We start from the raw sequence: 17,154 nt of genomic DNA on the forward strand, positions 1-17,154 counted from the left end.
GGGTTTTGGCTATCTATATTTTTTAAATCGTCAATCTCAAAGTGGATGTTGACATTTACCCTGAATGGTACTGCTAAACGGATTTTGAGATGCTAGAGTCGGCCAAGGTTAAAAATATATGGCTTTGAGTTTGGGCTTAATTTCCTGAGAGATAGTTCTTTACTCTGCAGATTATCGTTTTCACTCACGTAGATGTGATTAGCTTTGTGCTATGTTTTCAGACCCGATTGTTGGATCTCAGGCTGATTATGAAAGGATTGTTGTTCTCTAAGAAATGAGCTACGATGTCATCAATTTATGCAAATCAATTTTGACTGAGAACTTTGGCCCAGTTGCTGCCCTGATTGGGTGTACTTTGCTAGACAGCGGTCCCCTCACCCTCCCTCAAATCTGCAGCTTCTCCAAAGTTCGCAACCCAAGGAAGTATCTATCCGTCCTGGTACGACATGGAATCGTCTCGTGGGACAACAGCGACTTCCGAGGCATCAAGTAAGTAATACATCATCCTTTGTCTGATTCTGCACAACTCATTGCAGATATCTACCAGTTTGTACAACTAATTGTTATCTACGAGATGGAGAGAAATATAAAGAAATGTTTTCTGCCAAAGTTTTCCCTGAAAATTGTGGAAGCAAAAACTAACTAATCAGCAGGCTGCTGCCAGGGACTTAAAATTGGTCTGAACCTTGAAATCAGTAATTTTGAGTCAATCGTTGAGCCAGTTTTTTCTCCCAATCAGATATCGGGTAGGTTTTATCTTAAGAAAGATGGGTCTGGGTCTAAGAAAGTACTAAGTAACAAGAACAAACAGTAAGAATAGGCAGAAAAAAATATGTACGTTTTTCACAATGTGTAATCATTTTAAATTATTAAAAATGACAATACTGAACTAGCAAAATTGAAAAAATACTTGGGAATTATGCCAGTTTGATGATATCTATTGTGTTGACCAGGTATACGGCACATGAGAACACTATCTTGTGTCGTCTGCGAGTGGCTTCACTGGTTCGAGCAGTGGGCAAGGACAGGGGCCAGTTGAGTGAGTTGATCTGTGAGGAAATGCTATTACATGGGGCAGTGACGGAGACAGGTCTGATAGAAAGTGTCACTCAGAGAGCTATGGCCAATGTGGAACCAGGACAGAATGTGACTGAGGCTTCTATCATCAATCAGGTATATAGATATAATTGAAGGACGAGGGTCAAAAATTTAAGCGCGAAATGCTGTTGAACAAAAACAGTTGGAAGTCAAACAGTATAGGGGCAGTTAAAAATCCCTTGTAAAACTGGCATTTTATTAATTAAGAGTTGATAAACAAGGAATTTAGCAAGTTCATTAAAAAAGAACTATTCAGTATTTTTTTTTCTGTTTACTTGTGTTCATTGACTCTTTTCCAGCTGTGTTGGCTATATTTAAAATGGTCAATTAATTTTTTTTTGCTGAACAATTAATAAAGTGCTGATTACTAATGAGGTGAATATGAAGTTGCAAATTGGGATCGAAGGTAAGTTAATAATTATCCTCTTGCCAATCTATTATCCGCTAGTCAATAATTATCCGCCGAGGCATGCCAAGATCCACGTGAAGTTGATTGAGGGCGAGGCAACATAAACCAATCCAGAAAAATAAGCAGTAAAGTTACATGAAAAGAAGGGGAGCAACATGGGCTCTCCATAAACAGCTGAAAATCTCGTATGTTGATCTTTTCCCTCGTGAGTAAATTGTCCTTACCATTATACGAGGAGAGCTAACTACGTGATTTGGAATTAAATAATACAAAGGGGGAACCATGTGGGTCGGCAAGGAGTCGAATCCCTGAGGGGGAATCCCCCTCCCTAAATCCGCTGGTACTAGAATCCACAGACAAAGTTTTGATCGCTTTGACGAATGGGGCTACGAAAAAGAGCAAAATGACTCTGGATTCCTGTGAAAAAGCTGTAATCTTATGGAATTCGCTTCACCGGTCTAAACGCGTTCGTCTCTGAATCTCAGAGCAATCAATAATTTGTCATCAGTTTTTTTTTTGTAGGAATCAGGTGTCTCTGAATTCCAGCTACATTAGCCTCTAAAACACGCAAAAGATATATCAGTGAATCAGGAAGCGAGCGAGCACATTTCCCCCTTCTGTTATAAAACCGACTTTATGTCTCGTAGTAAGTAGTGAATGTTGTAGTTTTAGCTTGGGCTGTTTAGGTGAAGAGCAGTTTCAAACAGCTGTCCAAGGATAATTTTGTGCGTATGATGATACCACCTGAGCAGGAGTTGGACAATGAAGACAAAGAGAAACATGGTATGACCAATGGTGGAAACAGTGGGACGCCAAACGGAAAGAGTGGTTCAATACCTTCTCTTTGGAAAGTGAATCTTATCAGACTTCAGAGGTGCTTACTCAACCATGTGAGTAGATCCGGGTGACTATTTAAAGTTTGAGAGAGGAAAGTCGGAGAGAAAGTTCTTCGCTCTCAGAACTTTGACACTTTTTGCTTTACAAGAATTGTATCTGCAAAAACGATATTTTTTAATTTTTGCACAAGCGGAGCGTAAGAGTTTCCTTGTTGTTTTTTTCCCCGCGAATGCACGTTTTCCCTCAGTGTCGAACAGAAATAAATTTGAAATTAACTGAATAGTTTTTGAATTTGACTAACATCAAAGCAGGATATTAGACTTGGAAAGTTCTCTGGTTTAATTGTCAAAATAGACTTGTGAAGATGAAGTAGTAGGAGGCACAATCTCTGGCCATTTTTTCCAAGGAAGCTGTATTTTTAATGAAATGTTCTTTCTTCAATTCATTCGGATAATTTTCAAGACTCATGAACGTAGTGAATACCCTTTTATACGTCATGATGCTTGTTGTCGTTTTTTTTTCACGGAAAAGTCTTCAAATTTGTTGAAGCTCAGATTAAATTTTTCGCGGTTTGACTTTGATATATTTTAAAGTTCAGTGTTTCCGTAGTTGAAATTTTCAAAAAACAAGTCAGTAATTTTTTTTCCTCGCGTTCTTTGTTTCTTCGCCAACTGTCTGTCGGCAACTGTTTCTTAGAATTTGCTTGGAAAAAAATGAAACAAATTCTAAGTTTTTTTTAAGAATATGGTCGGAACATTATGTGCTACTTGAACAGTAAACGGCTATTCTTGTTGACTATTACCTGTTGCTATTATCCTGTGAACCATGGCTTTTTTTCTTCAAAAGGAACGCAATGTTCTGGATAATTGTTCTTTCCTCTCATTTCAGTCCGTGCTTGAAGCAGTGCAGCGGCGTTTCGGAGGCTGTCCGAAGATGAACGAGGTATTGCGCACCATCATTGACCTGATAGAAGACTCTGAATTGAAAAGTGGTTATGCCGACTCAGATCAAGGCTGCGACTTTCAAATAGTGAACGCAGAAAGTGTCTCCATCAACGTGACTTCTATCAACCAAAGTCTCAAGTAAGTTTTATTCTTGCCAGGTCAGCAACTTAAATCTGGTCTTTTTTCATGACTTCATAGCGATTCTAATGACAAAGTAGCCTCTTTTTGCGCGTGTTAAATTAGTTTCCTGGATGCAGCTGAATCAAGTTGTAAGACAGCTACTCGGCATCTTGGTATTTGGATCAAAGAAGTAACAATTGAAACGGGCAAAGCTCAATAATCTCTGTTCTATTCTAGACATTTTGACAAGACAGTCGTGAACAATTTGCTGGGCATGCTTGCCAATGACCGTGAAAACACTGGCTTCATTAAGCGAGTGGGTGAGGCGGGAGGAGGTCAGTATGTGTTGGATTGGTACATGGCACTCAAGAAGTTCACGACATCTATAGTCGAGAGTGTTATCCGAGAGAGATTCGGAGGGGAGAGTGTGCGAATATTTAACGTGCTGCTTGCCAAAGGTTACATAAACTATTAATTACTTCGAAGCATAGCCGGGAATCATTGTAGTTTCATTTTAAAGATTGTCTAAATTTAATTGATTTGATTGTCAAAGTTGAATAAATTAAAAAATGATTACTTTATCATAAAAATTTGTACTACCTATTTAATGTTTTATGTAATATTTATGTAATGTTTTAAAACACGTAAAATTTAATGTTGTGAAATTTTGATGTGTTAAACGTTGTTCAGGCTTCTCGGAACAAAGCGACGTAGAGAAGTTGAGTCTCCTGACTGGGAAGGATGTGAAGCAGCAACTGTATACCATGCTAGGAGACGGGTTCCTAACTCTGGCTGAGATACCTAGAGTGGGTGCGGACTATGCACCCGCAAGGACCAGTTACTTCTACTCTGTGGATCTTCATAGAGTGGCCAACGTTGTGACGGGGTCTTGCGTACAGACTATGTGTAACTTGATGCAGAGAAGGAACCACGAAGTTGAAAAGCAACAGAACCTCCTCGATAAGAATGACAGATTGGAGAACCTGAAGGATTCTATGCGATCTAAAGTAAGTTCAGATCAATTATTGGGTTAACTTTTCCTTCGAGGCAATTAGTGTAAGTTCATCGGAACCCATTATTTGATTCGCCGGATCAACCGTACAATCTCCCCCTCTAAGTGACCTACAGTAGAATGCCCATCCAAGCATCTGTTAATTCTGAAAATCAATTCTGTATCAGATATGCATTTCATATAAACGCGCAAATTATAATCAGTTTTAAATTATTATGCAATTCCATTCTATTTTGATAGGCTAAAAAAAGCAGTATGTCCAGATAATTACACTTGCGAACGTAGTGAGTACGAAATTTTTTCCAAGCGAACTCGCAAATCGAAATTCAGAGCGAACTCGCAAATCGAATAAAAGTCGCAGATCGAATCAGAGATGTAAGCGAATTTTTTTGATTCGAGGCTCATTTCTGTTTTCTTATTGCACTTTGTCGGGCTGCTTTCTCGTGATCTGGCTTGTGTTGCGAAGCGCAGCTTCGCATCTGTGTTTAGTCTTGTTAGTACGGTGAATACACTCGCTAGCTTTAGAGAGCCTAGTGTCATAGTACGAGTATTCTTAGTTTTCCAACCCAAGTCGCAAATATTGGGTGCCCTTTTTGAGGTTACATCTAGGGCTGTTTCATAGCATTTGCTTTGACATTCGATTACTCATAAGATTTCGAAGTTTCAGCAAGACTTTGAAGGATTCAGTAAAATCCTTAATCCATTGTTTTTCCCGCAAGTGTAAATCGTTTTTTTTTCCGCTTGTGCAATAAATATCTATTGAAAAATCATTGGTCAGAATATTTCATATTATTTCATACAATAGCAAATGTCAGTAGTCTGGACGTATGCGTTTTCCCGTTAACCTTTTTGCTACAAAATTTTAAAAACGTTGAGCTTGCTTTCTAAGAATCTTTGTTTAAATTAAGCATTTGCGCACTTCGTTTAGTTGTGAAGTAGCTGCTTAAGGTTCAAAGGCCTGGGGTCTGAGCCACGGTACGACCTTAATTTGTCGCTCGGTGTTTTAGGTCTTTATATTTTTTGTTACATTGATTTTCGTCTTATTTTTTTCGGCGCTTCGATGTTGTATCAAATAATCCGTATAATATCACCTTAATGTTACTAAGAGTAAAGAAGGTAGTGAACTGGTAGTGAAGGTAGAAGGTTATGTAGGTCTTCAGGATTTTTTTACTATTATCTTTATATGCACCACATTGATATGACTGATACTAACTACCAACCTAATTTTTATGAGCTTATTGTAAGAATATCAATCAGAAGTCACTTCTCAGTTCTTCCATTTGTGCTACTTTAAGAAGAGTGCAATCGTTGGATTACCGATTTATGCATCGGAACCCATTATTTGTTTCGCCGGATCAACCGTACAATCTCCCCCTCTAAGTGACCTACCGTAGAATGCCCATCCAAGCATCTGTTAATACTGAAAATCAATTCTGTATCAGATATGCATTTCATATAAACGCGCAAATTATAATCAGTTTTAAATTATTATGCAATTCCATTCTATTTTGATAGGCTACAAAAGCAGTATGTCCAGATAATTACACTTGCGCACGTAGTGAGTACGAAATTTTTTCCAAGCTAACTCGCAAATAAAAGTGTTCATAAAGTGTTTTTTTTTATTTGGTGGCACTTTTGGTTTAAGCACGATCTGTAGCATAGGAAATTTCCTAGAATCTGTTCTCTGCTTTATTTGTGACTAGTGTTTGTGATTTATTAAGTGTCTGTTTGAGAGGTTAGTGCGTGAGACTGATTAGCTCCAAGTCGCAGATCGAATCAGAGATTTAAGCGATTTTTTTTTCGAGGCTCATTTCTGTTTTCTTATTGCACTTTGTCGGGCTGCTTTCTCGTGATCTGACCAGTGTTTGCGAAGCGCAGCTTCGCATCTGTGTTTAATCTTGTTGGTACGGTGAATAAAATCGCTAGCTTTAGAGAGCCTAGTGTCATAGTATGAGTATTCTTAGTTTTCCAACCTAAGTCGCAAATTTTAGGTGCCATATTTGGGGTTACCTCTAGGGCTTTTTCATAGCATTTGACTTCGATGTTTCAGCAAGACTTTGAAGGATTCAGTAAAATCCTAAATCCATTGTTTTTCACGTCATTGTTATTTTCTTTTAACGTTGATCCTATCAATGTTTTCAGGGAGGCCGGTTCTTGGCTTGCTGATGGCTGTTGGGTTTGTTTTTGCTTAGTTCCCACTTGCATTATTGGTATCGAGTTAACAAATTTTGTAGTCAGTGCGCTGGCTCTTGCTCGGATTGATGCCCTCGTCGACGGATGTGTTTTCTTTATCAATTTTCTTGTTGCTGTGGTTGGCGCTTCGAAGTCTGAAGTTGAGGATGCGGGGATATCAAACTGTATTCCTCGTGTTCGTTTACCCTGTTGTCGTGTTGTGGTGATCGTCTGCCCGGGCTGTTTTCCGCCGCTGGTGCCGTGTGCCGTCGTTTCATTGTTTGTGTCGAGTTTCTTTGTGTTATTGCTGTCTTAGCTGGCTTTTTGTCTGTGCCCATTTTCTTAAACTGCCCCACCTCTGTTTCTACGAACATGGACTGCCTGCCTCGGGGTTTCCTATTCTAAAAACCAGTAGCTCTTGTTGTACCTTGCGCACTTAGAAGCTACGCAGTCACTTAGTTCAGTTGGTGTACAGTTAACACATATTTACAATTTTCGGATGAATGCGAAGCCACTGTTCGTAATAGTCAAGGTTGTTTCCCGAAGGTCTGGACCCACGCCGTATGGGGTGTAAATGTTAGGAATTTTCCCTCTTGTGTTTTGTATTTCTGTTGAAATTGTATGGGGTCCTGTACCTTTCGTGCTACCATCACCGTTTTTCGTGCTACCCTCACCGTTTTTCGTGCTACCTGTCGAATCTTTTGCTTTATTTTTTTGCCTGGTTACCCCTTTTAGCTTATTTTGGATGCCTGGTTTCAATTGCTTATTCTGTGCAGCTTTTTCCTCCGTCATGTCAATGACAAACACTAACGAACCGGACGATTCTAACTTTCCTCAGGTTTCAAATTTGATTTTGTTGGTTCCTTGATAGAACTCAGAATTGCATTTATATAAAATAATACAAAACAGATATAAATATATAATCCGGACGGATAACATTTCCCCGGTTGTCGCAAAATTAGTTTTAGTTTCTGTTACTGAGTTTATTCTCCTCATACATCCCTTTGTCTCTCCTTTTCCGTATTTCATTGTTGTTCTCTTTTCTGTGTCTCGTCTCCATTGTGCTTCTTATTGTCGCCCTCTTTTTTGGTTGTTTTTCGTTCAACTTCGCGGGAGTCACTGCTTGTGGCAGTTGTTACCACCTCGGTGGCTTTTGGTTGCTCCAGTGTCCTCAAAAATTGTAGGCAGGCTACCATTTCTTCTCGCTCGTTCTGGTTGTTTTCTTTTGCCATTGATCCTATCAATGTTTTCAGGGAAACCGCTTCTCGGCTTGGTGATGGCTGTGGCATTTGTTTTTTCTTATTTCCTGCTTGCTTTTTTGGTATCGAGTTACCAAATTTTGTAGTCAGTGCGCTGGTTCTTGCTGCTTTTGCTTGATTGTGATGAAATTATGCACAACTACCGATATGAAGCTGATGAGTTTTTATAATTCAAATGTGTTCTTGCGTTATTTCTTAGAATTTCAGATCTATACTACTATCCAGTTTGCGTTTTAAACTTTCAAGTTGGCTTTTATGTCTAAAGTACGCGGTTTTCATTCTAATTGTTATTTACTCTTATGAGCATATGCACCACGTTGACTTGTGGTGATAACATTACCTAGTTGACTGTTTGTACCTTATTATTACAATGTCATTCAGAGTTATTCGTTTTTCCTTGCCTCCGCTTTCGTGACTATTAGAAGCGTGGAATCGTTGGGTTGTCCATGTGTTTAATTGCATACTTAGAATTTGACTTTTCCGGTTGTGAGTATTGTAGTGGATGTGAAATTTTTGCTGATGATGTTTGTGATGAAATTATGCACCACTTTGACAAAAATGATGACAACTACCGAAATGAATCTGATGCTTTTTGTTTTTATATCTCAAATTTGATTTTGCTCCTTTTTTCTTAGGATTTCAGAGTTACTGATTCATATTACTGACCAGTTTGTGTTCCGAATTTTCAAAATGATTGGTATGGCTAAAAGTACGAGTTATTGGTGTTAAATGTTGTTTACTGTGTTGAACATATGCACCACGTTGACTTGAGTGATAATAGTTACCTAGCTGACCTATTTGGTTAGAATATCAATCAGATTATTTCGCTTTTCGTTGTCTCCGTTTTTGTGACTATTAGAAACGTGGAATCGTTGGATTGCGAATGTGTGCACTTGAAAACTTAGTATTTGACTTTTCCGGTTGTGATTATTGTAGTTGATTGGAAATTGTCGCTTTTGCTTAATTGTGATGAAACAATCCACCACTTTGACAAAAATGATGTTAACTACCGATATGAATCTGTTGGTTTTTTTTTACAAATCAAATGTGTTTTTGCTAGTTATTTCGTAGGATTTCAGAGTTAATGGTTTATGTTACTGTGCATTTTGTGTTGCAAACTTTCAAGTTGGCTTTCATGGCTAAAGTACGCGGTTTTCATTCTGATTGTTTGTTACTGTGATGAACATATGCACTACACCACGTTGATTTGAGTGATAATAAATACCTAACTGACTTTTTTTGTTACAATATCAATCAGATTATTTCGCTTTTCTTTGCCTCTGCTTTTGTGACTATTAGAAGCGTGGAATCGTTGGATTGTCCTTGTGTGCACTTGAGTACTTAGAATTTGACTTTTCCGTTTTCCTGTTTTGTAGCTGATTGGAAATTGTTGCCTTTGCTTGTTTGTGATAAAATTATGCACCACTCTGACAAAAATGATAGCAAAAACCGAAATGAATCGGATGATTTTTATTTTTTATATTTCAATTTTGATTTAGCTACTTTTTTCTTAGGATTTCAAAGTTATCGATTTATAGCGCGGACCAGTTTGTGATCCGAACTTTCAAAGTGACTGGTACGGGTAAAGTACGCGGTTTTTATTCTGACTGTTAGTTACTGTGATGAGCAAATGCACCACGTTGATTTGAGTGATATAAACTACCTATCTGACTGTTATTAGCTTTTTGTTTGAATATTAATCAGAGTAATTCGCTTTTGCTTGCCTCCGTTTTCGACAAAAATGATAACAACTACTGAAATGAAACTGATCATTTTAAATTTCTTTTAAATTTCAAATCCAATATTGCTGCTTTTTCTTAGGATTTGAGAGTTATTGATTTTTATCACTGTCCAATTTGTGTTCCAAACTTTCAAGTTGGCTGGTGTTTTTTTCTGATTGTTAGTTACTGTGATGAGCATATGCACCACGTTAATTTGAGTGATAAAAACTACCTATTTGAATGTTATTAGCTTTTTGTTTGAATATCAATCAGATTATTTTGCTTTTCCTTGTCTCGTTTTCGTGACTATTAGAAGCGCGGAATCGTTGGATTGTCCATGTGTGCACTGTAACACTTAGAATTTGACTTTTCCGTTTGTGAGTATTGTAGTCGATTGGAAATTGTTGCTTTTGCTTGATTGTGATGAATTATGCACCACTTTGACAAAAATGTTAACAACCACCGAAATGAATCTGATGATTTTTTATTTTTTTAAATTTCAAATTCAATATTGCTGCCTTTTTTTAGGATTTGAGAGTTATTGATTTTTATCACTGTCCAATTTGTGTTCCAAACTTTCAAGTTGGCTGGTGTTTTTCCTGATTGTTAGTTACTGTGATGAGCATATGCACCACGTTGATTTGAGTGATAAAAACTACCTATCTGACTGTTATTTGCTTTTTGTTTGAATATTAATCAGATTAATTCGCTTTTCCTCGCCTCCGTTTTCGTGACTAATAGAAGCGTGGAATTGTTGGATTGTCCATGTGTGTACTAGAACACTTGGAGTTTGAATTTTCCTGTTGTGAGAGTGTTTTAGTTGATAGGAAAATGTTGCTTTTGCTTGATTGTGATGAATTATGCAAACTTTGACAAAAATGATAACATCTACCGAAATCAATCTGATGATTTTTAGTTTTTTAATTTTTAATTTAAATTTGCTGCTTATTTCGTGTGATTTCAGAGTTATTGATTTTTGTCACTGTCCTGTTTGTGTTCCAAACTTTCAACTTGGCTGTTACGGCTAAAGTACTAGGTTTTTTTCTGATTGTTAATAACTGTGATGAGCATATGCACCACGATGATTTGAGTAATAAAAACTACCTTTCTTACTGTTTTTAGTTGTTTGGTTAATTATCAGTCAGATTAATTCTCTTTCCCTTGCCTCCGTTTTCGTGACTATTAGAAGCGTGAAATCGTTGGGTTGCCCATGTGTGATTTTTCCTGTTATAAGTTTTGTAATCGATTGGAAATTGTTGCTTTTGCTTGATTGTGATGAATTATGCACCACTTTGACAAAAATGATTACAACTACCGAATTGAATCTGATGATTTTCCTTTTTTTAATTTCAGGTTAAATTTGCTGCTTATTTCGTATGATTTCAGAGTTATTGATTTTTATCTCTGTCCAGTTTGTGTTCCAAACTTTTAAGTTGGCTGTTATCGCTTAAGTACGAGGTTTTTTTTTCTGATTGTTAGTAACTGTGATGAGCATATGCACCACGTTGATTTGAATGTTAAAAACTACCTTTCTGACTGTTTCAGTTTTTTGGTAAAATATCAATCAGATTAATTCGCTCTTCTTTGCCTCCGTTTTCGTGACTATAAGAAGCGTGGAATCGGTGGATTATCCTTGTGTGAATTTTCCTGTTGTGAGTTTTGTAGTCGATTGGAAATTGTTGCTTTTGCTTGATTGTGTTGAATTATGCAACACTTTGACAAAATGATAACAACTACCGCAATGAGTCTGATGATTTTCATTTTTTTAAATTTCAATTTAATTTTGCTGCTTATTTCGTATGATTTCAGAGTTATTGATTTTTATCACTGTCCAGTTTTTGTTCCAAAGATTCAAGTGGCCTGGTATGGCTAAAGTAGGATGTATTTGATCTGATTGTTAGTTTCTGTGATGAGCATATGCACCACTATGATTTGATCGATATAAATACCTATCTGACTCTCTAAGCTTTTTGTTAAAATACCAGTCAGATTAATTCTCTTTTCCTTGCCTCCGTTTTCTTGACTTTTAGAAGCGTGGCATCGTTGTATTGTCCATGTGTGAGTTTCTCTGTTGTGAATTTAGTAATTGATTGGAAGTTGTTGCTTTTGCTTGAATGTGATGAATTATGCACAAAAAAAAAACACTTTGACAAAAATGATAACAACTACCGAAATAAATCTGATGATTTTGATTTTTTTAATTTCAATTTAAATTTGCTGCTTATTTCGTATGATTTCAGAGTTATTGATTTTTACCACTGTCCAGTTTGTGTTCCAAACTTTCAAGTTGGCTGTTATGGCTCAAGTACGAGTTATTTTTTTTCTGAATGTTAGTAACTCTGATGAGCATATGCACCACGTTGATTTGAGTGATAAAAACTACCTTTCTGACTGTTTTTAGTTTTTTTTGTAAAATATCAATCAGATTAAACCGCTTGTCTTTGCCTCCGTGACTATTAGAAGCGTGAAATTGTTGTATTATCCTTTGGTGAATTTTCCTGTTGTGAGTTTTGTAGTCGATTGGAAATTGTTGCTTTTGCTTGATTGTGAAATTGTTGCTGTTGCTTGATTGTGATGAATTATGCACCACTTTGACAAAATTGATAACAACTACCAAAATTAATCTGATGATTTTCATTTTTTAATTTCAATTTAAATTTGCTGATTATTTCGTATGATTTCAGAGTTATTGATTTTTATCACTGTCCAGTTTGTGTTCCAAACTTTCGAGTTGGCTGTTATGGCTAAAGTATGCGGTGTTTTTTTTCTGATTGTTAGTAACTGTGATGAGCATATGCACCACGGTGATTTGAGTGATAAAAACTACCGTTCTACCTTAGTTTTTTGGTAAAATATCAATCAGATTAATTCGCTTTTCTTTGCCTCCGTGACTATTAGAAGCGTGGAATCGTTGGATTATCCTTGTGTGATTTTTCCTGTTGTGAGTTTTGTAGTCGATTCTAAATTGTTGCTTTTGCTTGATTGTGATGAATTATGCACCACTTTGACAAAATTGATAACAATTACCGAAATTAATCTGATGATTTTCATTTTTTTTAATTTCAATTTAAATTAGCTGATTATTTCGTATGATTTCAGAGTTATTGGTTTTTATCACTGTCCAGTTTGTGTTCCAAACTTTTAAGTTGGCTGTTATGGCTTAAGTACGAGGTTTTTTTTCTGATTGTTAGTAACTGTGATGAGCATATGCACCAAGTTGATTTGAATGTTAAAAACTACCTTTCTGACTGTTTTCAGTTTTTTGGTAAAATATCAATCAGATTAATTCGCTTTTCTTTGCCTCCGTCTTCGTTTCTATTAGAAGCGTGGAATCGTTGGATTATGCATGTGTGAATTTTCCTGTTGTGAGTTTTGTAGTCGATTGGAATTTTTTGCTTTTGCTGGATTGTGATTAATTATGCACCACTTTGACAAAAATGATAACAACTACTGAAATGAATCTGATGATTTTCGTTTTTTAAATTTCAATTTAATTTTGCTGCTTATTTTGTATGATTTCAGAGTTATTGATTTTTATCAATGTCCAGGTTGTGTTCCAAACTTTTAAGTTGGCTGTTATGGCTAAAGTACGAGGTTTTTTTTTTCTGATTGTTGGTAACTGTGATGAGCATATGCACCACGTTGATTTGAGTGATAAAAACTACCGTTCTACCTTAGTTTTTTTGGTAAAATATCAATCAGATTAATTCGCTTTTCTTTGCCTCCGTGACTATTAGAAGCGTGGAATTGTTGGATTATCCTTGTGTGATTTTTCCTGTTGTGAGTTTTGTAGTCGATTCTAAATTGTTGCTTTTGCTTGATTGTGATGAATTATGCACCACTTTGACAAAATTGATAACAATTACCGAAATTAATCTGATGATTTTCATTTTTTTAATTTCAATTTAAATTAGCTGATTATTTCGTATGATTTCAGAGTTATTGGTTTTTATCACTGTCCAGTTTGTGTTCCAAACTTTTAAGTTGGCTGTTATGGCTTAAGTACGAGGTTTTTTTTCTGATTGTTAGTAACTGTGATGAGCATATGCACCAAGTTGATTTGAATGTTAAAAACTACCTTTCTGACAGTTTTCAGTTTTTTGGTAAAATATCAATCAGATTAATTCGCTTTTCTTTGCCTCCGTCTTCGTTTCTATTAGAAGCGTGGAATCGTTGGATTATGCATGTGTGAATTTTCCTGTTGTGAGTTTTGTAGTCGATTGGAATTTTTTGCTTTTGCTGGATTGTGATTAATTATGCACCACTTTGACAAAAATGATAACAACTACTGAAATGAATCTGATGATTTTCGTTTTTTAAATTTCAATTTAATTTTGCTGCTTATTTTGTATGATTTCAGAGTTATTGATTTTTATCAATGTCCAGGTTGTGTTCCAAACTTTTAAGTTGGCTGTTATGGCTAAAGTACGAGGTTTTTTTTCTGATTGTTAGTAACTGTGATGAGCATATGCACCACGTTGATTTGAGTGATAAAAACTACCTCTCTGACTGTTTTTAATTTTTTGGTAAAATATCAATCAGATTAATTCGCTTCTCTTTGCCTCCGTCTTCCTTACTATTAGAAGCGTGGAATCGTTGGATTATGCATGTGTGAATTTTCCTGTTGTGAGTTTTGTAGTCGATTGGAAATTGTTGCTTTTGCTGGATTGTGATTAATTATGCACCACTTTGACAAAAATGATAACAACTACTGAATTGAATCTGATGATTTTCGTTTTTTTGAATTCAATTTAATTTTGCTGCTTATTTTGTATGATTTCAGAGTTATTGATTTTTATTAATGTCCAGGTTGTGTTCCGAACTTTTATGTTGGCTGTTGTGGCTAAGGTAAGAGGTATTTTTTTTCTGATTGTTGGTAACTGTGATGAGCATATGCACCACGTTAATTTGAGCGATAAAAACGACCTCTCTGACTGTTTTTTAGTTTTTTTGATAAAATATCAATCAGAATAATTCGCTTTTCTCTGCCTCCGTTTTCGTGACTATAAGAAGCGTGGAATCGTTGGATTATCCTTGTGTGGATTTTCCTGTTCTGAATTTTGTAGTCGATTGGAAATTGTTGCTTTTGCTTGATTGTGATGAATTATGCACCACTTTGACAAAAATGATAACAACTACTGAAATGAATCTGATGGTTTTCATTTTTTTAATTTCAATTTATTTTTGCTGCTTATTTCTTATGATTTCAGAGTTATTGATTTTAATCAATGTCCAGGTTGTGTTCCAAACTTTAAGTTGGCTGTTATGGCTAAAGTACGAGGTATTTTTTTCTGATTGTTGGTAACTGTGATGAGCATATGCACCACGTTGATTTGAGTGATAAAAACTACCTCTCTGACTGTTTTTAATTTTTGGTAAAATATCAATCAGATTAATTCGCTTTTCTTTGCCCCCGTTTCTGTTACTCTTAGAAGCTTAGAAGCGTGGAATCGTTGGATTATCCTTGTGTGAATTTCCCTATTGTGAGTTTTGTAATCGATTGGAAATTGTTGCTTTTGCTGGATTGTGATGAATTATGCACCACTTTGACAAAAATGATAACAACTACTGAAATGAATCTGATGATTTTCATTTTTTTAATTTCAATTCAATTTTGCTGCTTATTTCGTATGATTTCAGAGTTATTGATTTTTATCAATGTCCAGGTTGTGTTCCAAACTTTAAGTTGGCTGTTATGGCTAAAGTACGAGATATTTTTTTCTGATTGTTGGTAACTGTGATGAGCATATGCACCACGTTGATTTGAGTGATGAAAACTACCTCTCTGACTGTTTTTTAGTTTTTTGGTAAAATATCAATCAGATTAATTCGCTTTTCTTTGCGTCCGTTTCTGTTACTATTAGATGCGTGGAATCGTTGGATTATCCTTGTGTGAATTTTCCTGTTCTGAATTTTGTAGTCGATTGGAAATTGTTGCTTTTGCTTGATTGTGATGAATTATGCACCACTTTGACAAAAATGATAACAACTACTGAAATGAATCTGATGATTTTCATTTTTTTTAATTTCAATTCAATTTTGCTGCTTATTTCGTATGATTTCAGAGTTATTGATTTTTATCAATGTCCAGGTTGTGTTCCAAACTTTAAGTTGACTGTTATGGCTAAATTACGAGGTATTTTTTTTCTGATTGTTTGTAACTGTGATGAGCATATGCACCACGTTGATTTGAGTGATAAAAACTACCTCTCTGACTGTTTTTAATTTTTTGGTAAAATATCAATCAGATTAATTCGCTTTTCTTTGCCTCCGTTTCTGTTACTATTAGAAGCGTGGAATCGTTGGATTATCCTTGTGTGAATTTTCCTGTTCTGAATTTTGTAGTCGATTGGAAATTTTTGCTTTTGCTGGATTGTGATGAATTATGCACCACTTTGATGCACCACTTTTATCAATGTCCAGGTTGTATTCCAAACTTTTAAGTTGGCTGTTATGGCTAAAGTAGGAGGTTTTTTTCTGATTGTTGGTAACTGTGATGAGCATATGCACCACGTTGATTTGAGTGATAAAAACTACCTCTCTGACTGTTTTTTAGTTTTTTTGATAAAATATCAATCAGAATAATTCGCTTTTCTCTGCATCCGTTTTCGTGACTATAAGAAGCGTGGAATCGTTGGATTATCCTTGTGTGAATTTTCCTGTTCTGAATTTTGTAGTCGATTGGAAATTGTTGCTTTTGCTTGATTGTGATGAATTATGCACCACTTTGACAAAAATGACAACAACTACTGAAATGAATCTGATGATTTTCATTTTTTTAATTTCAATTTATTTTTGCTGCTTATTTCTTATGATTTCAGAGTTATTGATTTTAATCAATGTCCAGGTTGTGTTCCAAACTTTAAGTTGGCTGTTATGGCTAAAGTACGAGGTATTTTTTTTCTGATTGTTGGTAACTGTGATGAGCATATGCACCACGTTGATTTGAGTGATATAAACTACCTCTCTGACTGTTTTTAATTTTTTGGTAAAATATCAATCAGATTAATTCGCTTTTCTTTGCCTCCGTTTCTGTTACTATTAGAAGCGTGGAATCGTTGGATTATCCTTGTGTGAATTTTCATATTTTGAGTATTGTAATCGATTGGAAATTGTTGCTTTTGCTGGATTGTGATGAATTATGCACCACTTTGACAAAAATGATAACAACTACTGAAAGGAATCTGATGATTTTCATTTTTTTAATTTCAATTCAATTTTGCTGCTCATTTCGTATGATTTCAGAGTTATTGATTTTTATCAATGTACAGGTTGTGTTCCAAACTTTTAAGTTGGCTGTTATGGCTAAAGTACGAGGTATTTTTTTTCTGATTGTTGGTAACTGTGATGAGCATATGCACCACGTTGATTTGAGTGATAAAAACTACCTCTCTGACTGTTTTTAATTTTTTGGTAAAATATCAATCAGATTAATTCGCTTTTCTTTGCCCCCGTTTCTGTTACTATTAGAAGCGTGGAATCGTTGGATTATCCTTGTGTGAATTTTCCTGTTCTGAATTTGGTAGTCGATTGGAAATTGTTGCTTTTGCTGGATTGTGATGAATTATGCACCACTTTGATG

General features: G+C 35.7%; 1 protein-coding gene across 1 annotated transcript in view; it reads left to right on the top strand.

Annotated features, from left to right (window-relative positions):
• The first annotated feature begins 225 nt into the window (after positions 1 to 225).
• LOC134843989 (DNA-directed RNA polymerase III subunit RPC3-like) overlaps positions 226 to 17,154 on the top strand; it is a 93,143-nt gene continuing 76,214 nt past the window's right edge. Inside the window, exons 1-6 of the mRNA XM_063860416.1 lie at positions 226 to 489; positions 954 to 1,173; positions 2,194 to 2,397; positions 3,233 to 3,426; positions 3,646 to 3,866; positions 4,099 to 4,415. Coding sequence (XP_063716486.1) covers positions 275 to 489; positions 954 to 1,173; positions 2,194 to 2,397; positions 3,233 to 3,426; positions 3,646 to 3,866; positions 4,099 to 4,415 — 1,371 coding nt within the window. The 5' untranslated portion in view covers positions 226 to 274. The remainder of the gene's footprint in view (positions 490 to 953; positions 1,174 to 2,193; positions 2,398 to 3,232; positions 3,427 to 3,645; positions 3,867 to 4,098; positions 4,416 to 17,154) is intronic.

The sequence above is a fragment of the Symsagittifera roscoffensis genome, chromosome 4 (genome assembly GCF_963678635.1).
Source record: "Symsagittifera roscoffensis chromosome 4, txSymRosc1.1, whole genome shotgun sequence".
Classification (NCBI taxonomy): Eukaryota; Metazoa; Xenacoelomorpha; order Acoela; family Convolutidae; genus Symsagittifera; species Symsagittifera roscoffensis.